Source organism: Watersipora subatra, chromosome 4 (assembly GCF_963576615.1).
Source record: "Watersipora subatra chromosome 4, tzWatSuba1.1, whole genome shotgun sequence".
NCBI lineage: Eukaryota > Metazoa > Bryozoa > Gymnolaemata > Cheilostomatida > Watersiporidae > Watersipora > Watersipora subatra.
In genome coordinates, this window is record NC_088711.1 from 1,800,498 (window position 1) to 1,827,536 (window position 27,039).

The window sequence follows — 27,039 nt, forward strand, 5'->3', positions numbered from 1 at the left end:
ATGACTGTAGTAAAGTGATGACTGTAGCAAACTAATGACTGTAGTAAGATGGTGACTGTAGCAAGCTGATGACTGTAGTAAGATGGTGACTGTAGTAAGCTGATGACTGTAGTAAAGTGGTGACTGTACCAAGCTGATGACTGTAGTAAAGTGATGGCTGTAGTAAGCTGATGATTGTAGTAAGGGGATGACTGTAATAAGATGAAAGTATCGGCTGAACCAATATGGTAAAACCATTATCTTTTTTCAACAGATCTTACATGGTTTCACCTTTATTTTGAAACAAACTTTGGTGACACACAGACTTCAGCAGGTTAGGTAAATACTAGCTTTAAGAATACTTCCCATGAATTTTTGTCATATGCTCCGTTTATCCTGTTTATTACATAGTTAACCTAAATCCTTATACATATATCCGCATATATATATGGCATATATAGACAAGCTGAACTGCAAGTAATCATGGTAACATGCAGAGACACGACAACTCTCTAACTAAATACTGTCGCAAGGAAGCAACTGTAAAACGTTATGTAGAGCATGAATTTATTAAACAGATTTTAATACTTTTTGTTAGTGTTTCCCGCTTTCTTTTTTCTTACGGATGTATTGAATGGGAAGTTCTACATAAGATCTGGAGAAAGAAAGCTTTCCGGAACTTCCTATCGGGAGGCGAGGTAGATGCAGAAGCTGATGGCAAAATTATTTTTGCTATTTCGCTGTTTTCTCCATCTTGGATTCTGCATTAGCCAGTGATTGCTGGTAAAGTGGAAGATGTCATACTACGATGGCGCTCAAACCTGAGCACATGGCCATTGTTTAAAATCAAACTATGTAGTAGTCCAGCACAGGCCTGTGCAGTTTTTAATAGCGCTCCAGCCATTCAAGAACAATCTCAACTGCATTCGCAGGCTGCTCACCAGTATTCGAGTTGTGTCATTCCACACCTTCTAATGTTGATATAATGTACAATTACTAGTGATATGAGGGTGTCCGAGCTACGTTAGGAGAGGATTTCTGCGAGAGAACTGTAATACCTGTGTTAGACACGCAAGACAGAGCTGTAGTCAGGTTACCTACCAACCCAGTTTACCCCGAACAAAACAATTTTTTATATGTAATATAGCTTAAATGTTGATTGTACATGCAACCTACTGCTGTAATCGTTCCCGTGGATCATACCTCAACTTTTGAAGGTATCTGATCCATAACGACTGAAGAGGTAGTCAGGTTGCTTACGGTCAACCTTTATTTGTGTAGTATTAATTTAGGTGATTTGGCTGGTCTCCTCTATTACATGCAAATGCCAATTGGATGCAAAGACATTGTTGTGAGTTGAATATAAAATGTTAATGGAGTACAAATAGGCTATATTATCTATCCTATTTGCACTCATAGTAGCTGCTAGGCTGTCACCAAGGCATACAGGTATCTGTAAAGTTATAAATGTCTATCAAGGAACTTCAATTCCAATAATGGCTGAACCAACGGGAACAGATGGATGTACAAGTTTATTAATTACATACACACATTGCAGCCAAAACAGCTGTGCACCAACATTGATAAGAGTGTCAATTTTCATACTCCATTCATTTAAAATTCATAAAAATACATATGAATCATGGAGACGCTATTGAGAAAAAGCGATTACCTTTGCAAGCAAATATCCGCACACTCACACTTAAATATGCCATATGATGATACAGTCCGAATATCGTACACGTCTTATAAAATTCAACCCGATGTGCCATCCCATCAATTTAACTCGCACCACAAAATAACTATAGCAAACCTGAAATCAAGTAACATCAAGTAAGATCAAGTCAACAGAACATAAAATCATGTTCACAAAAATGTTTGTTGAGCAAATCTCAAACTACCAACTACTTTCAAATAATAACATGAGGGGATAACAATCAATTTTTCACCAATCAACCGAAGGAATACATAGCCATTTCACCAATCAACCGAAGGAATACATAGCCAGAGCATGTCCCCAATGATGTCATGACAGAAACGATCTTTGGCTATTTATAATACTATGCATCAGGTATAAACAACCTGATTGGGCTATATAATTATTGCATAAGTCCGTATGAGCGATGGCCAATGAGCTAGCAAGACAAATAGCTGCCAGCAGCAGGCGATGAGCTTATAACAGGCCGCTATGCTTTCTCAGAGGTCGGGTGACCAGCGTAGCACCTTTGGTCCACCAGAATGACCTGCAACAGAAATTATTCATACCGGTATGAAATGTGTAGACGGTATAGACATGCAAGTGTGCAAATATGCAAGTGTGTAAATATGTATGTGTGTAAATATGCAAGTGTGTAAATATGCAAGTGTGTAAATATGTAAGTATGTAGGCATGCAGAAAGCGCTTTATCAACGTGTGAATAGATACCAAGTTGATAGTTCTTCACCAACTTTCTTCCCCCTCTAAAAGAATAATTGTCAGCCGCTAGCTACATATATAAAAGCAGTAGCACTACTCGTGACAATATAATATAAAATGAAACATGCTGCCTACGGGACTCCATAATTGGTCAACAAAATTTGATTGCCAACTCATTTCCAACAATATATTACTAGAGTGCTAGCACACTTTGTGGCAGTGTTATGGCCTGAGGCTAGTTTTATCTCTGAGATGGCTAAAAGCAAAGCATCATAACACCTCTTCAGGTCTTGATTTAAACTTCATATAGCGTCACATTCTGTGCTGCTCAGCTTCTGACAAATATGTTTGACAAATGATAATAACAAAAGTTTATACCTCATTCTGGATGATTCCTACAGCATCAAGTTTATTGTTGTATGTTTATTGTTTTGTCTCGAGGAAACGTAAGAAACACTTTCATATTTGTTACTAATAATAACTTATCATAGAGCAGCTTATCATAGAGCAGCTTATCATAGAGCAGCTTATCATAGAGCAGCTTATCATAGAGCAGCTTATCATAGAGCAGCTTATCATAGAGCAGCCTATCATAGAGCAGCTTATCATAGAGCAGCCTATCATAGAGCAGCTTATCATAGAGCAGCCTATCATAGAGCAGCTTATCATAGAGCAGCCTATCATAGAGCAGCTTATCATAGAGCAGCTTATCATAGAGCAGCCTATCATAGAGCAGCTTATCATAGAGCAGCTTATCATAGAGCAGCCTATCATAGAGCAGCCTATCATAGAGCAGCCTATCATATAGCAGCCTATCATAGAGCAGCCTATCATAGAGCAGCTTATCATAGAGCAGCCTATCATAGAGCAGCTTATCATAGAGCAGCTTATCATAGAGCAGCCTATCATAGAGCAGCCTATCATAGAGCAGCCTATCATAGAGCAGCCTATCATAGAGCAGCTTATCATAGAGCAGCTTATCATAGAGCAGCTTATCATAGAGCAGCCTATCATAGAGCAGCTTATCATAGAGCAGCCTATCATAGAGCAGCCTATCATAGAGCAGCCTATCATAGAGCAGCCTATCATAGAGCAGCTTATCATAGAGCAGCTTATCATAGAGCAGCCTATCATAGAGCAGCTTATCATAGAGCAGCTTATCATAGAGCAGCTTATCATAGAGCAGCTTATCATAGAGCAGCTTATCATAGAGCAGCCTATCATAGAGCAGCTTATCATAGAGCAGCCTATCATAGAGCAGCTTATCATAGAGCAGCCTATCATAGAGCAGCTTATCATAGAGCAGCCTATCATAGAGCAGCTTATCATAGAGCAGCCTATCATAGAGCAGCTTATCATAGAGCAGCCTATCATAGAGCAGCTTGTGAACACGCCTAATATTTGAGTTAAACTTGCACAAAGTGTTACTAGATTTTATCAGAAAATATCGATATTTTTCTATGATTTGCGATTGTTTCTAACGTTTGATGTAATCCGACTGCGAAAATGTTTCAAGATTAAAATCGGAAACTTTATTGAAGTTAAAACGCTGAGATTCAAGTGAAAGTGCGAGTATGAGGTCTATAGTTGCGCTTCAACAAAGAGACTGACAGCATAGAGACGCATAACGATGTAACTTGAACGCAATAGTCGATATCAATAAGGAAAGAGACATCCACGCAACTAGTGATGTCATTTCGGCATGTATTTTTCTTCTGAGCGTTTTAACAACAATCAAGTTTTGTCAATGTTAATCTTGAAACATCCTGGCAGTCAGATCACCTCAAGCTTTAAAAACAAGACAGGTAAAACAATTCGAACTGTTAGATGAGCGTGAAGCTTATAGAATGACTCTATACCTAGTAGTGCAGGAACTACTTCAACAGTTGTGTGAGAATACCTTCTGTTATCAGATTGAAGTTCACGGGTAGCAATTAGAAACCACGACAAGTCATTACTGAAGCGGACAACTAATAGAATATCTCACATAAACCATCCTTTACATACACGGGCCTCATGTACAGTCCTCACTTACCAGCTGTGCCTCTCTTCCACTGTTGTATGGTCACACTGAACTCTAAGAAATATAGAAATGAGACGATGAAATGATGTACAAACAGACAAGGATAAGATAAGCTGTCGGCTCGCAATAACCAGGGATCTCATAGAGTTTAGTACGGCAAGCAAACACTCGCCCTGCTATGAACCATTTGTACCCCAGACTATTGGAAGACAAATACTTAAAACAAGGGCTTTCGATGTCAATATTTATGATTGAATAGTTTACAACCAAACATAGAGTTATTCTCTCAATGTCACTTTGACTGATACGTGACTGACAAGGTTATTAATCCATTGTGTAGAGGATGAACCTGAGAATGAATCCAATAAAACATTTTTGGCATGAACCTAAACTGTTTGTTATAGGGAAAGTGTATGGTTGTTGTAGCCTATTAACATGAACTATTGATAACTTGTAATGACGTATCCACATAAATGTGCTTATTCGCTGTCAAAGAACCCTAACCTTGGTTATCTTGTACCATTGAAGACCCCAATCAAGGAACAACCACCGTAATTCTAATACAATTATGAGTGATATAATTAACATAATTAATTGTGAGAGGAATAATTAAAATCCAAGCACTACACAAATACACCATTGCGCAACCTGATGTGTACCACATATGAGTAAAGGTGGAAACACGCTTGGCGATATTTAGTGCGATATTGCGCTGCATGGCGCTAATCTGCGCTAGAACTCGCCGAGTGAGCTCATGCAGAGCAATAACGCTAGACATTCTCTATCACAACTTTATCGCGTGCGAGATGCATTTCGATTAGTTGGTTTTTCCCAGAATGCAATTCTATGACCGGTAATTTTTTCGTATTGATGTTCACCAATGTACAGCAACTACATTTTGTTATTTTGTTACGATTGAAACATCATGAAAATGCGCACTAAATTTTTCATATATTCAATAAGGGCACACCCAGTCCTGTACGACACAACACACAAAAATTACAAAGAAACCTATTTAAAAACCAACATTTGGAGTAAATCGTTGTGCAGGTTGACCATCTTGAGCATGGTAAATATTTATTATAGTAAAAATAAAAAGCTACAATTAATAAAGTAAACTAAATATAAAAATTGTAAAATATTACTGTTAAAAATACAAGAATCGCTTTTTCCTTATGTCTTCTTGTAGTGTGCAATCCGTGAAAGTACGATAAGCCTAACAACAAATATCCCTATACTATATATATTGTTTGCATATCCCTATACATTTCCATACAATGTATTTGCTTTATTGTTATACATATTTATTGAGAAGCTATGCTAGGTTTTAGAGTTGCATACAATGTATTTGCGTTATTGTTATACATATTTATTGAGAAGTTATGCTAGGTGTTAGAGTTGCATACAATGTATTTGCGTTATTGTTATACATATTTATTGAGAAGTTATGCTAGGTTTTAGAGTTCCATATAATGTATTTGCGTTATTGTTATACATATTTATTGAGAAGTTATGCTAGGTTTTAGAGTTCCATATAATGTATTTGCTTCATTGTTATACATATTTATTGAGAAGTTATGCTAGGTGTTAGAGTTGCATACAATGTATTTGCGTTATTGTTATACATATTTATTGAGAAGTTATGCTAGGTTTTAGAGTTGCATACAACGTATTTGCTTTATTGTTATACATATTTATTGAGAAGCTATGCTAGGTTTTAGAGTTGCATATAATGTATTTGCGTTATTGTTATACATATTTATTGAGAAGTTATGCTAGGTTTTAGAGTTCCATATAATGTATTTGCTTCATTGTTATACATATTTATTGAGAAGTTATGCTAGGTTTTAGAGTTGCATACAACGTATTTGCTTTATTGTTATACATATTTATTGAGAAGCTATGCTAGGTTTTAGAGTTGCATATAATGTATTTGCGTTATTGTTATACATATTTATTGAGAAGTTATGCTAGGTTTTAGAGTTCCATATAATGTATTTGCTTCATTGTTATACATATTTATTGAGAAGTTATGCTAGGTTTTAGAGTTGCATACAACGTATTTGCTTTATTGTTATACATATTTATTGAGAAGTTATGCTAGGTTTTAGAGTTGCATATAATGTATTTGCTTTATTGTTATACATATTTATTGAGAAGTTATGCTAGGTTTTAGAGTTCCATATAATGTATTTGCTTCATTGTTATACATATTTATTGAGAAGTTATGCTAGGTTTTAGAGTTTCATATAATGTATTTGCGCTATTGTTATACATATTTATTGAGAAGTTATGCTAGGTTTTAGAGTTCCATATAATGTATTTGCTTCATTGTTATACATATTTATTGAGAAGCTATGCTAGGTTTTAGAGTTGCATACAATGTATTTGCGTTATTGTTATACATATTTATTGAGAAGTTATGCTAGGTTTTAGAGTTCCATATAATGTATTTGCTTCATTGTTATACATATTTATTGAGAAGCTATGCTAGGTTTTAGAGTTGCATACAATGTATTTGCGTGATTGTTATACATATTTATTGAGAAGTTATGCTAGGTTTTAGAGTTCCATACAATGTATTTGCTTTATTGTTATACATATTTATTGAGAAGTTATGCTAGGTTTTAGAGTTGCATACAATGTATTTGCGTTATTGTTATACATATTTATTGAGAAGTTATGCTAGGTTTTAGAGTTCCATATAATGTATTTGCTTCATTGTTATACATATTTATTGAGAAGCTATGCTAGGTTTTAGAGTTGCATACAATGTATTTGCGTGATTGTTATACATATTTATTGAGAAGTTATGCTAGGTTTTAGAGTTTCATATAATGTATTTGCTTTATTGTTATACATATTTATTGAGAAGTTATGCTAGGTTTTAGAGTTTCATATAATGTATTTGCTTCATTGTTATACATATTTATTGAGAAGCTATGCTAGGTTTTAGAGTTGCATACAATGTATTTGCTTTATTGTTATACATATTTATTGAGAAGTTATGCTAGGTTTTAGAGTTTCGTATAATGTATTTGCTTCATTGTTATACATATTTATTGAGAAGCTATGCTAGGTTTTAGAGTTGCATACAATGTATTTGCGTGATTGTTATACATATTTATTGAGAAGTTATGCTAGGTTTTAGAGTTCCATACAATGTATTTGCTTTATTGTTATACATATTTATTGAGAAGTTATGCTAGGTTTTAGAGTTGCATATAATGTATTTGCTTCATTGTTATACATATTTATTGAGAAGTTATGCTAGGTTTTAGAGTTGCATACAATGTATTTGCTTCATTGTTATACATATTTATTGAGAAGCTATGCTAGGTTTTAGAGTTGCATACAATGTATTTGCGTTATTGTTATACATATTTATTGAGAAGTTATGCTAGGTTTTAGAGTTCCATATAATGTATTTGCTTTATTGTTATACATATTTATTGAGAAGCTATGCTAGGTTTTAGAGTTGCATACAATGTATTTGCGTTATTGTTATACATATTTATTGAGAAGTTATGCTAGGTTTTAGAGTTCCATATAATGTATTTGCTTTATTGTTATACATATTTATTGAGAAGTTATGCTAGGTTTTAGAGTTGCATACAATGTATTTGCGTTATTGTTATACATATTTATTGAGAAGTTATGCTAGGTTTTAGAGTTCCATATAATGTATTTGCTTCATTGTTATACATATTTATTGAGAAGCTATGCTAGGTTTTAGAGTTGCATACAATGTATTTGCTTTATTGTTATACATATTTATTGAGAAGTTATGCTAGGTTTTAGAGTTTCATATAATGTATTTGCTTCATTGTTATACATATTTATTGAGAAGCTATGCTAGGTTTTAGAGTTGCATACAATGTATTTGCGTGATTGTTATACATATTTATTGAGAAGTTATGCTAGGTTTTAGAGTTCCATACAATGTATTTGCTTTATTGTTATACATATTTATTGAGAAGTTATGCTAGGTTTTAGAGTTGCATACAATGTATTTGCTTCATTGTTATACATATTTATTGAGAAGTTATGCTAGGTTTTAGAGTTGCATACAATGTATTTGCTTCATTGTTATACATATTTATTGAGAAGTTATGCTAGGTTTTAGAGTTTCATATAATGTATTTGCTTCATTGTTATACATATTTATTGAGAAGCTATGCTAGGTTTTAGAGTTGCATACAACGTATTTGCTTTATTGTTATACATATTTATTGAGAAGTTATGCTAGGTTTTAGAGTTTCATATAATGTATTTGCTTTATTGTTATACATATTTATTGAGAAGTTATGCTAGGTTTTAGAGTTCCATATAATGTATTTGCTTCATTGTTATACATATTTATTGAGAAGCTATGCTAGGTTTTAGAGTTGCATACAATGTATTTGCGTTATTGTTATACATATTTATTGAGAAGTTATGCTAGGTTTTAGAGTTTCATATAATGTATTTGCTTCATTGTTATACATATTTATTGAGAAGCTATGCTAGGTTTTAGAGTTGCATACAACGTATTTGCTTTATTGTTATACATATTTATTGAGAAGTTATGCTAGGTTTTAGAGTTGCATACAATGTATTTGCGTGATTGTTATACATATTTATTGAGAAGCTATGCTAGGTTTTAGAGTTGCATACAATGTATTTGCTTTATTGTTATACATATTTATTGAGAAGTTATGCTAGGTTTTAGAGTTGCATACAATGTATTTGCTTCATTGTTATACATATTTATTGAGAAGTTATGCTAGGTTTGTGAGTTGCATACAATGTATTTGCTTTATTGTTATACATATTTATTGAGAAGTTATGCTAGGTTTTAGAGTGCCATATAATGTATTTGCTTTATTGTTATACATATTTATTGAGAAGTTATGCTAGGTTTTAGAGTTGCATATAATGTATTTGCGTTATTGTTATACATATTTATTGAGAAGTTATGCTAGGTTTTAGAGTTCCATATAATGTATTTGCTTCATTGTTATACATATTTATTGAGAAGTTATGCTAGGTTTTAGAGTTGCATACAACGTATTTGCTTTATTGTTATACATATTTATTGAGAAGTTATGCTAGGTTTTAGAGTTGCATATAATGTATTTGCTTTATTGTTATACATATTTATTGAGAAGTTATGCTAGGTTTTAGAGTTCCATATAATGTATTTGCTTCATTGTTATACATATTTATTGAGAAGTTATGCTAGGTTTTAGAGTTTCATATAATGTATTTGCGCTATTGTTATACATATTTATTGAGAAGTTATGCTAGGTTTTAGAGTTCCATATAATGTATTTGCTTCATTGTTATACATATTTATTGAGAAGCTATGCTAGGTTTTAGAGTTGCATACAATGTATTTGCGTTATTGTTATACATATTTATTGAGAAGTTATGCTAGGTTTTAGAGTTCCATATAATGTATTTGCTTCATTGTTATACATATTTATTGAGAAGCTATGCTAGGTTTTAGAGTTGCATACAATGTATTTGCGTGATTGTTATACATATTTATTGAGAAGTTATGCTAGGTTTTAGAGTTCCATACAATGTATTTGCTTTATTGTTATACATATTTATTGAGAAGTTATGCTAGGTTTTAGAGTTGCATACAATGTATTTGCGTTATTGTTATACATATTTATTGAGAAGTTATGCTAGGTTTTAGAGTTCCATATAATGTATTTGCTTCATTGTTATACATATTTATTGAGAAGCTATGCTAGGTTTTAGAGTTGCATACAATGTATTTGCGTGATTGTTATACATATTTATTGAGAAGTTATGCTAGGTTTTAGAGTTTCATATAATGTATTTGCTTTATTGTTATACATATTTATTGAGAAGTTATGCTAGGTTTTAGAGTTTCATATAATGTATTTGCTTCATTGTTATACATATTTATTGAGAAGCTATGCTAGGTTTTAGAGTTGCATACAATGTATTTGCTTTATTGTTATACATATTTATTGAGAAGTTATGCTAGGTTTTAGAGTTTCATATAATGTATTTGCTTCATTGTTATACATATTTATTGAGAAGCTATGCTAGGTTTTAGAGTTGCATACAATGTATTTGCGTGATTGTTATACATATTTATTGAGAAGTTATGCTAGGTTTTAGAGTTCCATACAATGTATTTGCTTTATTGTTATACATATTTATTGAGAAGTTATGCTAGGTTTTAGAGTTGCATATAATGTATTTGCTTCATTGTTATACATATTTATTGAGAAGTTATGCTAGGTTTTAGAGTTGCATACAATGTATTTGCTTCATTGTTATACATATTTATTGAGAAGCTATGCTAGGTTTTAGAGTTGCATACAATGTATTTGCGTTATTGTTATACATATTTATTGAGAAGTTATGCTAGGTTTTAGAGTTGCATATAATGTATTTGCTTCATTGTTATACATATTTATTGAGAAGTTATGCTAGGTTTTAGAGTTGCATACAATGTATTTGCTTCATTGTTATACATATTTATTGAGAAGCTATGCTAGGTTTTAGAGTTGCATACAATGTATTTGCGTTATTGTTATACATATTTATTGAGAAGTTATGCTAGGTTTTAGAGTTCCATATAATGTATTTGCTTTATTGTTATACATATTTATTGAGAAGCTATGCTAGGTTTTAGAGTTGCATACAATGTATTTGCGTTATTGTTATACATATTTATTGAGAAGTTATGCTAGGTTTTAGAGTTCCATATAATGTATTTGCTTTATTGTTATACATATTTATTGAGAAGTTATGCTAGGTTTTAGAGTTGCATACAATGTATTTGCGTTATTGTTATACATATTTATTGAGAAGTTATGCTAGGTTTTAGAGTTTCATATAATGTATTTGCTTCATTGTTATACATATTTATTGAGAAGCTATGCTAGGTTTTAGAGTTCCATACAATGTATTTGCTTTATTGTTATACATATTTATTGAGAAGTTATGCTAGGTTTTAGAGTTCCATATAATGTATTTGCTTCATTGTTATACATATTTATTGAGAAGCTATGCTAGGTTTTAGAGTTGCATACAATGTATTTGCTTTATTGTTATACATATTTATTGAGAAGTTATGCTAGGTTTTAGAGTTTCATATAATGTATTTGCTTCATTGTTATACATATTTATTGAGAAGCTATGCTAGGTTTTAGAGTTGCATACAATGTATTTGCGTGATTGTTATACATATTTATTGAGAAGTTATGCTAGGTTTTAGAGTTCCATACAATGTATTTGCTTTATTGTTATACATATTTATTGAGAAGTTATGCTAGGTTTTAGAGTTGCATACAATGTATTTGCTTCATTGTTATACATATTTATTGAGAAGTTATGCTAGGTTTTAGAGTTGCATACAATGTATTTGCTTCATTGTTATACATATTTATTGAGAAGTTATGCTAGGTTTTAGAGTTTCATATAATGTATTTGCTTCATTGTTATACATATTTATTGAGAAGCTATGCTAGGTTTTAGAGTTGCATACAACGTATTTGCTTTATTGTTATACATATTTATTGAGAAGTTATGCTAGGTTTTAGAGTTTCATATAATGTATTTGCTTTATTGTTATACATATTTATTGAGAAGTTATGCTAGGTTTTAGAGTTCCATATAATGTATTTGCTTCATTGTTATACATATTTATTGAGAAGCTATGCTAGGTTTTAGAGTTGCATACAATGTATTTGCGTTATTGTTATACATATTTATTGAGAAGTTATGCTAGGTTTTAGAGTTTCATATAATGTATTTGCTTCATTGTTATACATATTTATTGAGAAGCTATGCTAGGTTTTAGAGTTGCATACAACGTATTTGCTTTATTGTTATACATATTTATTGAGAAGTTATGCTAGGTTTTAGAGTTGCATACAATGTATTTGCGTGATTGTTATACATATTTATTGAGAAGCTATGCTAGGTTTTAAAGTTGCATACAATGTATTTGCTTTATTGTTATACATATTTATTGAGAAGTTATGCTAGGTTTTAGAGTTGCATACAATGTATTTGCTTCATTGTTATACATATTTATTGAGAAGTTATGCTAGGTTTGTGAGTTGCATACAATGTATTTGCTTTATTGTTATACATATTTATTGAGAAGTTATGCTAGGTTTTAGAGTGCCATATAATGTATTTGCTTTATTGTTATACATATTTATTGAGAAGTTATGCTAGGTTTTAGAGTTGCATATAATGTATTTGCGTTATTGTTATACATATTTATTGAGAAGTTATGCTAGGTTTTAGAGTTCCATATAATGTATTTGCTTCATTGTTATACATATTTATTGAGAAGTTATGCTAGGTTTTAGAGTTGCATACAACGTATTTGCTTTATTGTTATACATATTTATTGAGAAGTTATGCTAGGTTTTAGAGTTGCATATAATGTATTTGCTTTATTGTTATACATATTTATTGAGAAGTTATGCTAGGTTTTAGAGTTCCATATAATGTATTTGCTTCATTGTTATACATATTTATTGAGAAGTTATGCTAGGTTTTAGAGTTTCATATAATGTATTTGCGCTATTGTTATACATATTTATTGAGAAGTTATGCTAGGTTTTAGAGTTCCATATAATGTATTTGCTTCATTGTTATACATATTTATTGAGAAGCTATGCTAGGTTTTAGAGTTGCATACAATGTATTTGCGTTATTGTTATACATATTTATTGAGAAGTTATGCTAGGTTTTAGAGTTCCATATAATGTATTTGCTTCATTGTTATACATATTTATTGAGAAGCTATGCTAGGTTTTAGAGTTGCATACAATGTATTTGCGTGATTGTTATACATATTTATTGAGAAGTTATGCTAGGTTTTAGAGTTCCATACAATGTATTTGCTTTATTGTTATACATATTTATTGAGAAGTTATGCTAGGTTTTAGAGTTGCATACAATGTATTTGCGTTATTGTTATACATATTTATTGAGAAGTTATGCTAGGTTTTAGAGTTCCATATAATGTATTTGCTTCATTGTTATACATATTTATTGAGAAGCTATGCTAGGTTTTAGAGTTGCATACAATGTATTTGCGTGATTGTTATACATATTTATTGAGAAGTTATGCTAGGTTTTAGAGTTTCATATAATGTATTTGCTTTATTGTTATACATATTTATTGAGAAGTTATGCTAGGTTTTAGAGTTTCATATAATGTATTTGCTTCATTGTTATACATATTTATTGAGAAGCTATGCTAGGTTTTAGAGTTGCATACAATGTATTTGCTTTATTGTTATACATATTTATTGAGAAGTTATGCTAGGTTTTAGAGTTTCATATAATGTATTTGCTTCATTGTTATACATATTTATTGAGAAGCTATGCTAGGTTTTAGAGTTGCATACAATGTATTTGCGTGATTGTTATACATATTTATTGAGAAGTTATGCTAGGTTTTAGAGTTCCATACAATGTATTTGCTTTATTGTTATACATATTTATTGAGAAGTTATGCTAGGTTTTAGAGTTGCATATAATGTATTTGCTTCATTGTTATACATATTTATTGAGAAGTTATGCTAGGTTTTAGAGTTGCATACAATGTATTTGCTTCATTGTTATACATATTTATTGAGAAGCTATGCTAGGTTTTAGAGTTGCATACAATGTATTTGCGTTATTGTTATACATATTTATTGAGAAGTTATGCTAGGTTTTAGAGTTGCATATAATGTATTTGCTTCATTGTTATACATATTTATTGAGAAGTTATGCTAGGTTTTAGAGTTGCATACAATGTATTTGCTTCATTGTTATACATATTTATTGAGAAGCTATGCTAGGTTTTAGAGTTGCATACAATGTATTTGCGTTATTGTTATACATATTTATTGAGAAGTTATGCTAGGTTTTAGAGTTCCATATAATGTATTTGCTTTATTGTTATACATATTTATTGAGAAGCTATGCTAGGTTTTAGAGTTGCATACAATGTATTTGCGTTATTGTTATACATATTTATTGAGAAGTTATGCTAGGTTTTAGAGTTCCATATAATGTATTTGCTTTATTGTTATACATATTTATTGAGAAGTTATGCTAGGTTTTAGAGTTGCATACAATGTATTTGCGTTATTGTTATACATATTTATTGAGAAGTTATGCTAGGTTTTAGAGTTTCATATAATGTATTTGCTTCATTGTTATACATATTTATTGAGAAGCTATGCTAGGTTTTAGAGTTCCATACAATGTATTTGCTTTATTGTTATACATATTTATTGAGAAGTTATGCTAGGTTTTAGAGTTCCATATAATGTATTTGCTTCATTGTTATACATATTTATTGAGAAGCTATGCTAGGTTTTAGAGTTGCATACAATGTATTTGCTTTATTGTTATACATATTTATTGAGAAGTTATGCTAGGTTTTAGAGTTTCATATAATGTATTTGCTTCATTGTTATACATATTTATTGAGAAGCTATGCTAGGTTTTAGAGTTGCATACAATGTATTTGCGTGATTGTTATACATATTTATTGAGAAGTTATGCTAGGTTTTAGAGTTCCATACAATGTATTTGCTTTATTGTTATACATATTTATTGAGAAGTTATGCTAGGTTTTAGAGTTGCATACAATGTATTTGCTTCATTGTTATACATATTTATTGAGAAGTTATGCCAGGTTTTAGAGTTGCATACAATGTATTTGCTTCATTGTTATACATATTTATTGAGAAGTTATGCTAGGTTTTAGAGTTTCATATAATGTATTTGCTTCATTGTTATACATATTTATTGAGAAGCTATGCTAGGTTTTAGAGTTGCATACAACGTATTTGCTTTATTGTTATACATATTTATTGAGAAGTTATGCTAGGTTTTAGAGTTTCATATAATGTATTTGCTTTATTGTTATACATATTTATTGAGAAGTTATGCTAGGTTTTAGAGTTCCATATAATGTATTTGCTTCATTGTTATACATATTTATTGAGAAGCTATGCTAGGTTTTAGAGTTGCATACAATGTATTTGCGTTATTGTTATACATATTTATTGAGAAGTTATGCTAGGTTTTAGAGTTTCATATAATGTATTTGCTTCATTGTTATACATATTTATTGAGAAGCTATGCTAGGTTTTAGAGTTGCATACAACGTATTTGCTTTATTGTTATACATATTTATTGAGAAGTTATGCTAGGTTTTAGAGTTGCATACAATGTATTTGCGTGATTGTTATACATATTTATTGAGAAGCTATGCTAGGTTTTAAAGTTGCATACAATGTATTTGCTTTATTGTTATACATATTTATTGAGAAGTTATGCTAGGTTTTAGAGTTGCATACAATGTATTTGCTTCATTGTTATACATATTTATTGAGAAGTTATGCTAGGTTTGTGAGTTGCATACAATGTATTTGCTTTATTGTTATACATATTTATTGAGAAGTTATGCTAGGTTTTAGAGTGCCATATAATGTATTTGCTTTATTGTTATACATATTTATTGAGAAGTTATGCTAGGTTTTAGAGTTGCATATAATGTATTTGCTTTATTGTTATACATATTTATTGAGAAGTTATGCTAGGTTTTAGAGTTCCATATAATGTATTTGCTTTACTGTTATACATATTTATTGAGAAGTTATGCTAGGTTTGTGAGTTGCATACAATGTATTTGCTTTATTGTTATACATATTTATTGAGAAGCTATGCTAGGTTTTAGAGTTGCATACAATGTATTTGCTTTATTGCTATACATATTTATTGAGAAGTTATGCTAGGTTTTAGAGTTGCATACAATGTATTTGCTTTATTGCTATACATATTTATTGAGAAGTTATGCTAGGTTTTAGAGTTGCCAAACAAATTAAATCAATTATAATGTAATCTTTTAAGAACATCTAACAGTTTCAAAATACAGATTAAACTTGAATATAGAAGTTTAACTGTATGCAGGTGTTTGACTGTATGTAAGTGTCCGACTGTATGTAAGTGTTCGACTGTATATAAGTGTTTGACTGTATGTAAGTGTTCGACTGTATGCAAGTGTTTGACTGAAGGTAAGTGTTTGACTGTAGGTAAGTGTTTGACTGTAAGTAGGTGTTTGACTGTAGGTAAGTGTTTGACTGTAGGTAGGTGTTGACTGTAAGTAAGTGTTTGACTGTAGGTAGGTGTTTGACTGTAGGTAGGTGTTTGACTGTAGGTAGGTGCTTGACTGTAGGTAGGTGTTTGACTGTAGGTAGGTGTTTGACTGTAGGTAGGAGTTTGACTGTATGTAAGTGTTTGACTGTAGGTAAGTGTTTGACTGTAGGTAGGTGTTGACTGTAGGTAAGTGTTTGACTGTAGGTAGGTGTTTGACTGTATGTAAGTGTTTGACTGTAGGTAGGTGTTTGACTGTAGGTAGGAGTTGACTGTATGTAAGTGTTTGACTGTAGGTAAGTGTTTGACTGTAGGTAGGTGTTGACTGTAGGTAAGTGTTTGACTGTAGGTAGGTGTTTGACTGTAGGTAGGTGTTGACTGTATGTAAGTGTTTGACTGTTTAAAGGTTAACTTACAGCACGTTTTATTGTATTATTAGCTGCAGGTAACATGACAGATTGGTGATTGACTAATATTCTTGTAAAACTTCATACTAGGTTTTATAAACATTTTCACATCATGAAAATGGGCAGTGTTTCGTAATCTCTAGAAAGTACCAACCGGAATCGGCTACAACAGTATATAATGATATTAAAATTATCTAAAAGTTATAAAATTAAATTCCTTATTCATAAAAGCAGAGCACGTGTTAATAGCTTTCAAACTGATCATTTCTGAGAATAGCTAATTTTTAAGAAATATTCTCTTCATTTTCCATTGGTGTGAAGGAAGAATTTTTGCTAGAGCACGCCGGAATGTGTATCCACAAGCCGGTTAGTACAATTCCATAACCACCGCTCGAATGATAATGCAGGAATACATATACTTTTTTGCACCGATGCTATGACTTTGCTTTATAATTATCTGCAATGTTGTGCAACCAAAACATGTAGCACGCTGACGGAATGGGAAGAATGTATTAAAATGGCCGCCAACCGAAGTACTTTTGGTTCACATTCACGCATTGGCTAATCGTTGGAATTGACACCGTATATCATGACTGTAATTTGCCGAAAATATGACCTTCATACGTCAAAGCTTGAAGCTTGCATTGAGAGTGTCTGTTTAAACTGGCTTGTTGTTCTTCTAATACCAAAACAATTACTGAAAAATAAAATAACAAAATTATACTGTTAAAAATAGATGCGAATTTAAAATGTAAGCTAAACTTTAAAAGTCAAACAACCCTGAGATAAGCTGAGAAGTCTGACAATGTGGCTGAAGTGCCAACCGTCGAGTTGGTTAATGTTACTACTCAACTCTTGTGCCCAATTTTGTTAGTTGCGATTTACAAAATACTGTAAATTATGTTTACATTTTATTAGAAATGATCACACAAGATATTTCTGCACTTAATTTTTACCACGGGAGTTTGGACAAATAAGAAATTCTGCAGACATAACTGACAAGACTGGGGTTTCTAGCCGCCTTTGTTAAAGTACTTAAGAGGAATATAGTAAATGTTATGATATTATCTGCTCCATTGACCTACAGATTATGGTGTAAAATAATGTAAAGACATTTGACATACTATTTTTCAGTCTTATAATAAATTAAAACTCTTGACATTATATGTAATTCAATAATTTGTTTCGGAATTCAAACGACTCAGTCTTCGAACAGCCTTTTAGAATGAACCGTGGTAGAAAGCCAAGGTAAGACTGAACCTGCATTTACTCAATACTACATAAAGCAGCCTCAGTACAAAGCGTCTCGCACTCACCTTTCTTCAACATCTGTACTGACTTCTTTAGGAAAATGGGGTAGGAAAAGGACCTTGAGGGTTCATCTTTCATTTTCAATAGGTAGGGCAACACATCTACAGGCTTAGAAGATGGGCAGAGAGGAGCACTTGGCGACTCAGGCTCTTCTTCTTGTTGGCCTAGAGATGTCTGGGACAATATTTCATTGCTAATAAAGCCAAATTGTATGTTTGGACTAGACGTCTTATGCTTTTCATTAAATGATCGCCCAACAAACTCGACAACCTTATTTGACTTCTTGGAAGCTCTTGGCATTGAAAGATTTGTAGTAATGCGAGGGCTCACCACATAGTTTCCATTTAAATTCTGCACATTCACATTGTCCAGCATACACACGTCCTCAGGTGTTTTATCCGCATAAGGCGAGGACGAACTCTTTCGTTCTGTTTGGTTGATAACTGCCGAGGAGCTATCTATAGCGGAGTATGTAAGCGTACAAACGTTAGTAGTTAGTGACTCGCCCGCCTGCGTCATGCCATTGTCTAATATAATCATACTGTCTGCTTCTACTTCTGTGGCAGAGTCTATCACAGCGCTAACCGCCGGCTTCACACACGAATTGATGGATGAAAGAGGCTTACTGTCAGTGCAATGATCGCCATCGCCTGCCACATTGCATGATGCCACTGGTTGAGGAATCGACGCAGAAGTTGAAGCCACCTTAGCAGCCCAGGAACTACAGAAAGGGGACACCATGGCGATCTGTGGCTTGTGATCACCAGAGAGTGTAGGAAAAGATTTCTCACAAAAGTCATACTGAGCCTCAATACTAGAGCTAGGGTGCTCGGTTAGATTCTCAGAGTATTTACGGGTAGGAGATACGGACCTGTGACTAGAGACTGACAGCCCTTTTAGCTTTGGAGAAAGCTTGTTCATTGGCTTACTGGCAACAGAAGGTACACTGACTGTTGGAGCTACAATGGCTGTAGCTCCATCCCTTTCATTTCCTGATTGTTTGCTATACACTTTTTTCTTCTTGTGTACCACTTCCTTAAATTCACCCTCTTTTAACTCCTGAGGCTCGGGAGTTAGATTTATATTGTAAGTAACACTGATTGTTTGAGACGCAAGCGGAGTTGTAGCTTCCGTCTCCCCTTGCTCATTGACTATTTCAGTAGCAGATGACTTCGATACAATTTCATCGTCTGATTCACCTTTGACTGCTAGAGATTTACTTTGTTCTATGGCTTCATCAATGTTTCTCTCAGTGTACGGAAACTCTGCCTCCCGAATCTCCTGCTCACCAGGTAATATAATACGACTGATCACATGATTATTAAGGGTCATTTGTGTAATCGCGGATTTGCTAAGACTAAGTTCACTAGGGCTAACTGTTACTTTATTCTCTACATTCACTTGCTTTCCTTGTCTTCTCTTACTGTTGTTACCCGCACAGTCTTTCTTCTTGTTGATCAGAAGCATACCGTCATTCCTATCACGCTCTTGTTTTTTGTCACTACTTACGATTTCTTTTTTATTGTCCTTTTTTTCCTTTTTCTTTTTTCCAGTTATAATCCCAGTATTCTTTTCGCCTAAATAATCTAATATAGCATCTATTTGCATACTACCTACTTTGCTATCAGCCGTAGTCCATGCATTTTTGGCAATTTCTGCTTTCTTCTGCTTTCTGAGCTTTTTCTTATCCAGTTCATTGATTGACTGCAAATAAGAGACATAAAAGTAAAGAGTCAGAGGTGACCACAGAAAATTAGGTTTGTCTATAGATGGTCAGAGGTGACCATAGAAAGTTAGGTTTGTCTATAGATAGTCAAAGGTGACCATAGAGTGTTAGGTTTGTCTATAGATAGTCAGAGGTGACTATAGAGAGTTAGGTTTGTCTATAGATAGTCAGAGGTGACTATAGAGAGTTAGGTTTGTCTATAGATAGTCAGAGGTAACCATAGAGAGTTAGGTTTGTCTATAGATAGTCAGAGGAGACCATAGAGAGTTAGGTTTGTCTATAGATAATCAGAGGTGACTATAGAGAGTTAGGTTTGTCTATAGATAGTCAAAGGAGACCATAGAGAGTTAGGTTTGACTACAAAGAATCAGAGATGACATAGAGACTTGAAACTGTATATAGAGAGTTGGACATAAACTTAATTCATACCTCTACTGGGCCTGTTTTACCATTGCCAGTCTTCGTATTTGAATGACTTGTAGTTGACCCCTCAGATATGGAAGCGCTGAAGTTCTGCCTTGCGGGATGCTGGTGTTCCAGGCTATCTCGGCTGCCATATTGTCTGTGATCATAGCCTGGCCTGCTCATATCTGACATTTCTCGTGAGGTGATGCTTTGTTTGTCCAAAGTGTGTAGCACTGGGGAAGCATCTATGACAGAGAAGTCAATAAAGCGTAGACTATGACTTCAACAGAAAGGCTAAAACATTCGACGTAATCAAAGAGATAAATATAATCATTTGATGTTTGAAGATACAGAGAATAGACTCTGTAAAGACACAAGCTCAATGGAATTCATACACATCAAAAACACAGTATAGCCGTTTTGATACAAGCAGGCTTGTCCGCTTTATAAGATCGAAAACAATAATGATGATAGTGGCAGAAAACAGGTTCACACTGTATGCTATTACGCTCTTTCAGTGGCTGGCTCACTCAGCAACTTTATAAGTTTCCTCATGTAAGATACTTGTCTGAACACTCCGGAGAAAGAGCAGGATACTTCATACATTTCCACACAAATAACACCCTCCAAAAATGATACAAAGAATATCTGCTAGAATGGTCAGACAAACATGCCCCCAACAATAGATGCATCAACGTATCCAGACCCTTTTAGACACAACCTCCTATGCTACACCACCAGCACAGACTTCAGCGAGACCACTCCAGCAAACTGCTTTTTAAATTTTAGATTACGCATTTGAGTGTCATAGCAAATCCTAACCCTGAATTTGTCATAAAATCATGAAAAATTGTATAGATTTTACGATGAAGAGCCAACAGATCAAATAATGCTTTGCTTATTTGGTGATAGAAACCCTTTTATCAACCATTTACTGAGCAATTATCTTTTCAATTTAAAGGAATACAATTCCTGAAACATTGGTTGCACCTTAGTGCGATTGGAGGCTTTTGCTACATGACTTTTGACTAACATGACAACAGTTATCATGTTATAATAGTTATCATGTTATAACGGTAATCATGCTACAATGGTTATCATGTTACCATGGTTATCATGTTACAATGGTTACCATGGTTATCATGTTACAATGGTTATTATGTTATGATGGTTGTCATGTTACGATGGTTATCATGTTACAATGGTTATCACGTTACAATGGTTATCATGTTACAATGGTTATTATGTTATGATGGTTGTCATATTAACATGGTTATCATGTTACAATGGTTATCATGTTACAATGGTTATTATGTTATGATGGTTGTCATATTACCATGGTTATCATGTTACAATGGTTATCACGTTACAATGGTTATCATGTTACAATGGTATTAATCACAATCCAGCCACTTTACACACCCCAATGGCACTTTTCTAGGCCACCAATTAATACAAGAGTTGTATAAATGAACGTTTCTTGTGCTTGAATATACAAAATTTTACTCTGTAAATGTTTGTTGAATGAAACCATACAAATGATTTGTGTGCCAACTAGAGCAGGTTACTATCTACGAATGCTAGACTCATTAGCAAGACAAGGGGAAAGAGGTAGGAAAGGAACTGACCTCTGGTTAAGGAGCTAGATGAGCTCTTACACAATGTGTGACCAGGAAGTAACGGAATTGAATCAGGGTCGCCTATGTCCAGCCTCACTTCACGATCTCGACTCTCCCTAATAGTCATTCCCCTCACTGTTTTGCTCGCGTTGCTGCTGTTGGCATAACCTCGCTCGAGCCTTGCAGGTTGACTGGTAGAGAAGCTGGTTAGCCTATCCTCAGGGCAGCTGTGCAAACTACTGTATGAGCTTTTGAAGGTGTTCGTGTGTGTATTAGAGATGGGGAATTTGATGGCTGTAACATTATGTATCATAAATTTATTTATATGATATATATTTATATATATTATCGTTAGAACACCAGTTGACTAAAGAACGAGCACTCAATACACCAAGGTATATAAGGTATAAGATGGATTATAGCATAATATAAAGAACACTTAGCAGTCAATCACTATAAATTTGTTTAAGCAGATATAGGTCTGCTCTCATCAAAAGATATACACGTCTCCATACTTATATATACATGTATATATGAGTATGGAGACAAATCTATATATAGTCTAAAGAATAGCTTGTACTTACCTAGTTTTTAAAGCTATTTGAAATGATTCTTTAAACTATTTATAATATATATATAAATTAGTAAAGAATTAGATATAATACTTATTTTGGCTACTGTCAGTTTTGTACAATGGCCAAATTTTAATTTCGAGAGAAATTATCGTTGATACCACTTTGCGGAAAACAAATTAGCCCTAGTACGGCGAGGATGAAAAAGCATCATGTTTCATAGAGTTAATAGAGTCCCAATTAATACGTCATTTAGCGTGTGAAATCGGAAAAAGGGTGTGTACAGTATATAATAAGCCTTATGAATTGAGCCTTCGTAGACTCGTGGTTAGAAAATTAAATTACAATCCTGCGACTGCAATCTTCGTGAGTTCCAATCCAGCACGATGTGAGGTAATAGTTATAGCTGGACATACCAAACTACACAAATACTGAACGATGTGAGGTAATAGTTATAGCTGGACATACCAAACTACACAAATACTGAACGATGTGAGGTAATAGTTATAGCTGGACATACCAAACTACATGAATACTGAACGATGTGAGGTAATAGTTATAGCTGGACATACCAAACTACACGAATACTGAACAATGTGAGGTAATAGTTATAGCTGGACATACCAAACTACACAAATACTGAACGATGTGAGGTAATAGTTATAGCTGGACATACCAAACTACACAAATACTGAACGATGTGAGGTAATAGTTATAGCTGGACATACCAAACTACACGAATACTGAACGATGTGAGGTAATAGTTATAGCTGGACATACCAAACTACACAAATACTGAACGATGTGAGGTAATAGTTATAGCTGGACATACCAAACTACACAAATACTGAACGATGTGAGGTAATAGTTATAGCTGGACATACCAAACTACACGAATACTGAACGATGTGAGGTAATAGTTATAGCTGGACATACCAAACTACACAAATACTGAACGATGTGAGGTAATAGTTATAGCTGGACATACCAAACTACACAAATACTGAACGATGTGAGGTAATAGTTATAGCTGGACATACCAAACTACACGAATACTGAACGATGTGAGGTAATAGTTATAGCTGGACATACCAAACTACACGAATACTGAACGATGTGAGGTAATAGTTATAGCTGGACATACCAAACTACACGAATACTGAACGATGTGAGGTAATAGTTATAGCTGGACATACCAAACTACACAAATACTGAACGATGTGAGGTAATAGTTATAGCTGGACATACCAAACTACACAAATACTGAACGATGTGAGGTAATAGTTATAGCTGGACATACCAAACTACACAAATACTGAACGATGTGAGGTAATAGTTATAGCTGGACATACCAAACTACACGAATACTGAACGATGTGAGGTAATAGTTATAGCTGGACATACCAAACTACACAAATACTGAACGATGTGAGGTAATAGTTATAGCTGGACATACCAAACTACACAAATACTGAACGATGTGAGGTAATAGTTATAGCTGGACATACCAAACTACACAAATACTGAACGATGTGAGGTAATAGTTATAGCTGGACATACCAAACTACACAAATACTGAACAATGTGAGGTAATAGTTATAGCTGGACATACCAAACTACACGAATACTGAACGATGTGAGGTAATAGTTATAGCTGGACATACCAAACTACACAAATACTGAACGATGTGAGGTAATAGTTATAGCTGGACATACCAAACTACACGAATACTGAACGATGTGAGGTAATAGTTATAGCTGAACATACCAAACTACACAAATACTGAACGATGTGAGGTAATAGTTATAGCTGAACATACCAAACTACACGAATACTGAAAACAAATAATGAGATTTATATATAGATAGAAGATAGATATAAGCTATACGCGTGTCGTTTTTTATCTCATAGGTGCGGTGAAATAGATTAACAATTCAAATCGAATTTGAAAACTTGACATTTTACGTTATACGGAATTTTCAAGTAGTACAAAACAAAAAGGTCACATAAATGTTTACATTATCTGGAATTTACATTATAGAAGATATACATGTACATTATAGTAGCGTCTACTGTACTCAATCAGAAAAGTTTTGTACGTCTACAAAAGCCACTACATTTCCAGAATATTTTACCCTGATAGGTACGCTTGGAGTCTTACGATTTACAGGGACGACTTAAATGCGAGATAGGCTTATAATCGGGTACATTCGGTATGCACGGCTAGCGACTGTAAATTTTCTCAAATGAAAAATAGCTAGGTTCACAAGTCACAGGCAGAATTCCCATCGACTAAATATGGATAGAGAATTTACACCCACCGGTATCAACTGGTGTCGGTAAAGTCCCACCACTATATGTATGCCTGCTGAATATGGATAGAGAATTTACACCCACCGGTATCAACTGGTGTCGGTAAAGTCCCACCACTATATGTATGCCTGCTGAATATGGATAGAGAATTTACACCCACCGGTATTAATTTGTGCCGGTAAAGTCCCACCACTATATGTATGCCTGCTGAATATGGATAGAGAATTTACACCCACCGGTATCAACTGGTGTCGGTAAAGTCCCACCACTATATGTATGCCTGCTGAATATGGATAGAGAATTTACACCCACCGGTATCAACTGGTGTCGGTAAAGTCCCACCACTATATGTATGCCTGCTGAATATGGATAGAGAATTTACACCCACCGGTATCAACTGGTGTTGGTAAAGTCCCACCACTATATGTATGCCTGCTGAATATGGATAGAGAATTTACACCCACCGGTATTAACTTGTGCCGGTAAAGTCCCACCACTATATGTATGCCTGCTAAATATGGATAGAGAATTCACACCCTCCGGTATCAACTGGTGTTGGTAAAGTCCCACCACTATATGTATGCCTGCTGAATATGGATAGAGAATTTACACCCACCGGTATTAACTGGTGTCGGTAAAGTCCCGCCACTATATGTATGCCTGCTGAATGAATTCTTCATCATATTCCTTTCCGGTTCTTCTCGTGGTGATGTCTCAGATGAAGAAGATTGAACAGTATGTTCTTCATCATACTCGTGACACACCTCGAGCTTGCGCTCACCCTCTGGAGAAGAGCCATATGAGGCTACAAACGAAAACATTAAAATCGTCAGTAAAAATATTGACAGCATTTAACAATGTCATAACCGCTTACACCAGAAATTCTTTTAGGACACCCTAATAGAAGGACATATATGATGAATATGGATATGATGCCATTATATTTGCCTATACGTATTAACACGAGCAAATGGATAGAAGAAGCATGCTCCATAAGAAGACCAGTCGGGCATTACCTTTGCTGACTGATTTGAGAGTCATCCCGTCACTAGATGACAGTTCATTAGACGAGGAAGACGATTCTGCATCGATCGACTCATCATAATGGTTGGTGAACATGGTTGAGTGCTGCCGCTGCTCAGTTGATCTGGCAAACTCTTCAAGATCATCATACTCCTCTCCTGACCCGGTTTCACTGTTGCAAGACCTCAAACACGTGTACCCATATGTTTCAGGATGCTCAATAACACGGTCAAGGTCATCACTTGAGTACGTTATATCGCATGGCTGTTCTCTGCTGCCATACCTATGTAGGTTGTCGGCCATTGGCAGCGGACTCCTTTGCACTGCAGTTATCTATCCATTGGGTCTCGCAAAAAACAGATCTAAAAATCATTTAATAGTCTTGAAAACACTAATGCAGTTATTAGTGTTCATCGAGCTATGGCAAGCACTCAAACTGTTATAGTACATGCTTATGAAGGTATTACAGAGTTCATTGAGCTATGGCAAGCACTCAAACTGTTATAGTACATGCTTATGAAGGTATTACAGTGTTCATAGAGCTATGGCAAGCACTCAAACTGTTATAGTACATGCTTATGAAGGTATTACAGAGTTCATTGAGCTATGGCAAGCACTCAAACTGTTATAGTACATGCTTATGAAGGTATTACAGAGTTCATTGAGCTATGGCAAGCACTCAAACTGTTATAGTACATGCTTATGAAGGTATTACAGAGTTCATCAAGCTATGGCAAGCACTCAAACTGTTATAGTACATGCTTATGAAGGTATTACAGTGTTCATTGAGCTATGGCAAGCACTCAAACTGTTATAGTACATGCTTATGAAGGTATTACAGAGTTCATAGAGCTATGACAAGCACTCAAACTGTTATGGTACATGCTTATGAAGGTATTACAGAGTTCATTGAGCTATGGCAAGCACTCAAACTGTTATAGTACATGCTTATGAAGGTATTACAGAGTTCATTGAGCTATGGCAAGCACTCAAACTGTTATAGTACATGCTTATGAAGGTATTACAGAGTTCATCAAGCTATGGCAAGCACTCAAACTGTTATAGTACATGCTTATGAAGGTATTACAGTGTTCATT

At 33.8% G+C, this 27,039-nt stretch overlaps 1 protein-coding gene across 1 annotated transcript; it reads right to left on the bottom strand.

Annotated features, from left to right (window-relative positions):
- Positions 1-1,505: 1,505 nt before the first annotated feature.
- Positions 1,506-26,299, bottom strand: LOC137393420 (uncharacterized). Its single transcript, XM_068079969.1, has 7 exons — positions 25,936-26,299; positions 25,536-25,724; positions 22,043-22,327; positions 20,439-20,659; positions 18,289-19,987; positions 4,431-4,472; positions 1,506-2,222 (listed from the first exon to the last, which is right to left on the bottom strand). The coding sequence occupies exons 1-7, from the start codon at positions 26,243-26,245 to the stop codon at positions 2,176-2,178; spliced, it is 2,793 nt and encodes a 930-aa protein (XP_067936070.1). The 5' UTR covers positions 26,246-26,299; the 3' UTR covers positions 1,506-2,175.
- Between the last annotated feature and the right edge of the window lie 740 nt (positions 26,300-27,039).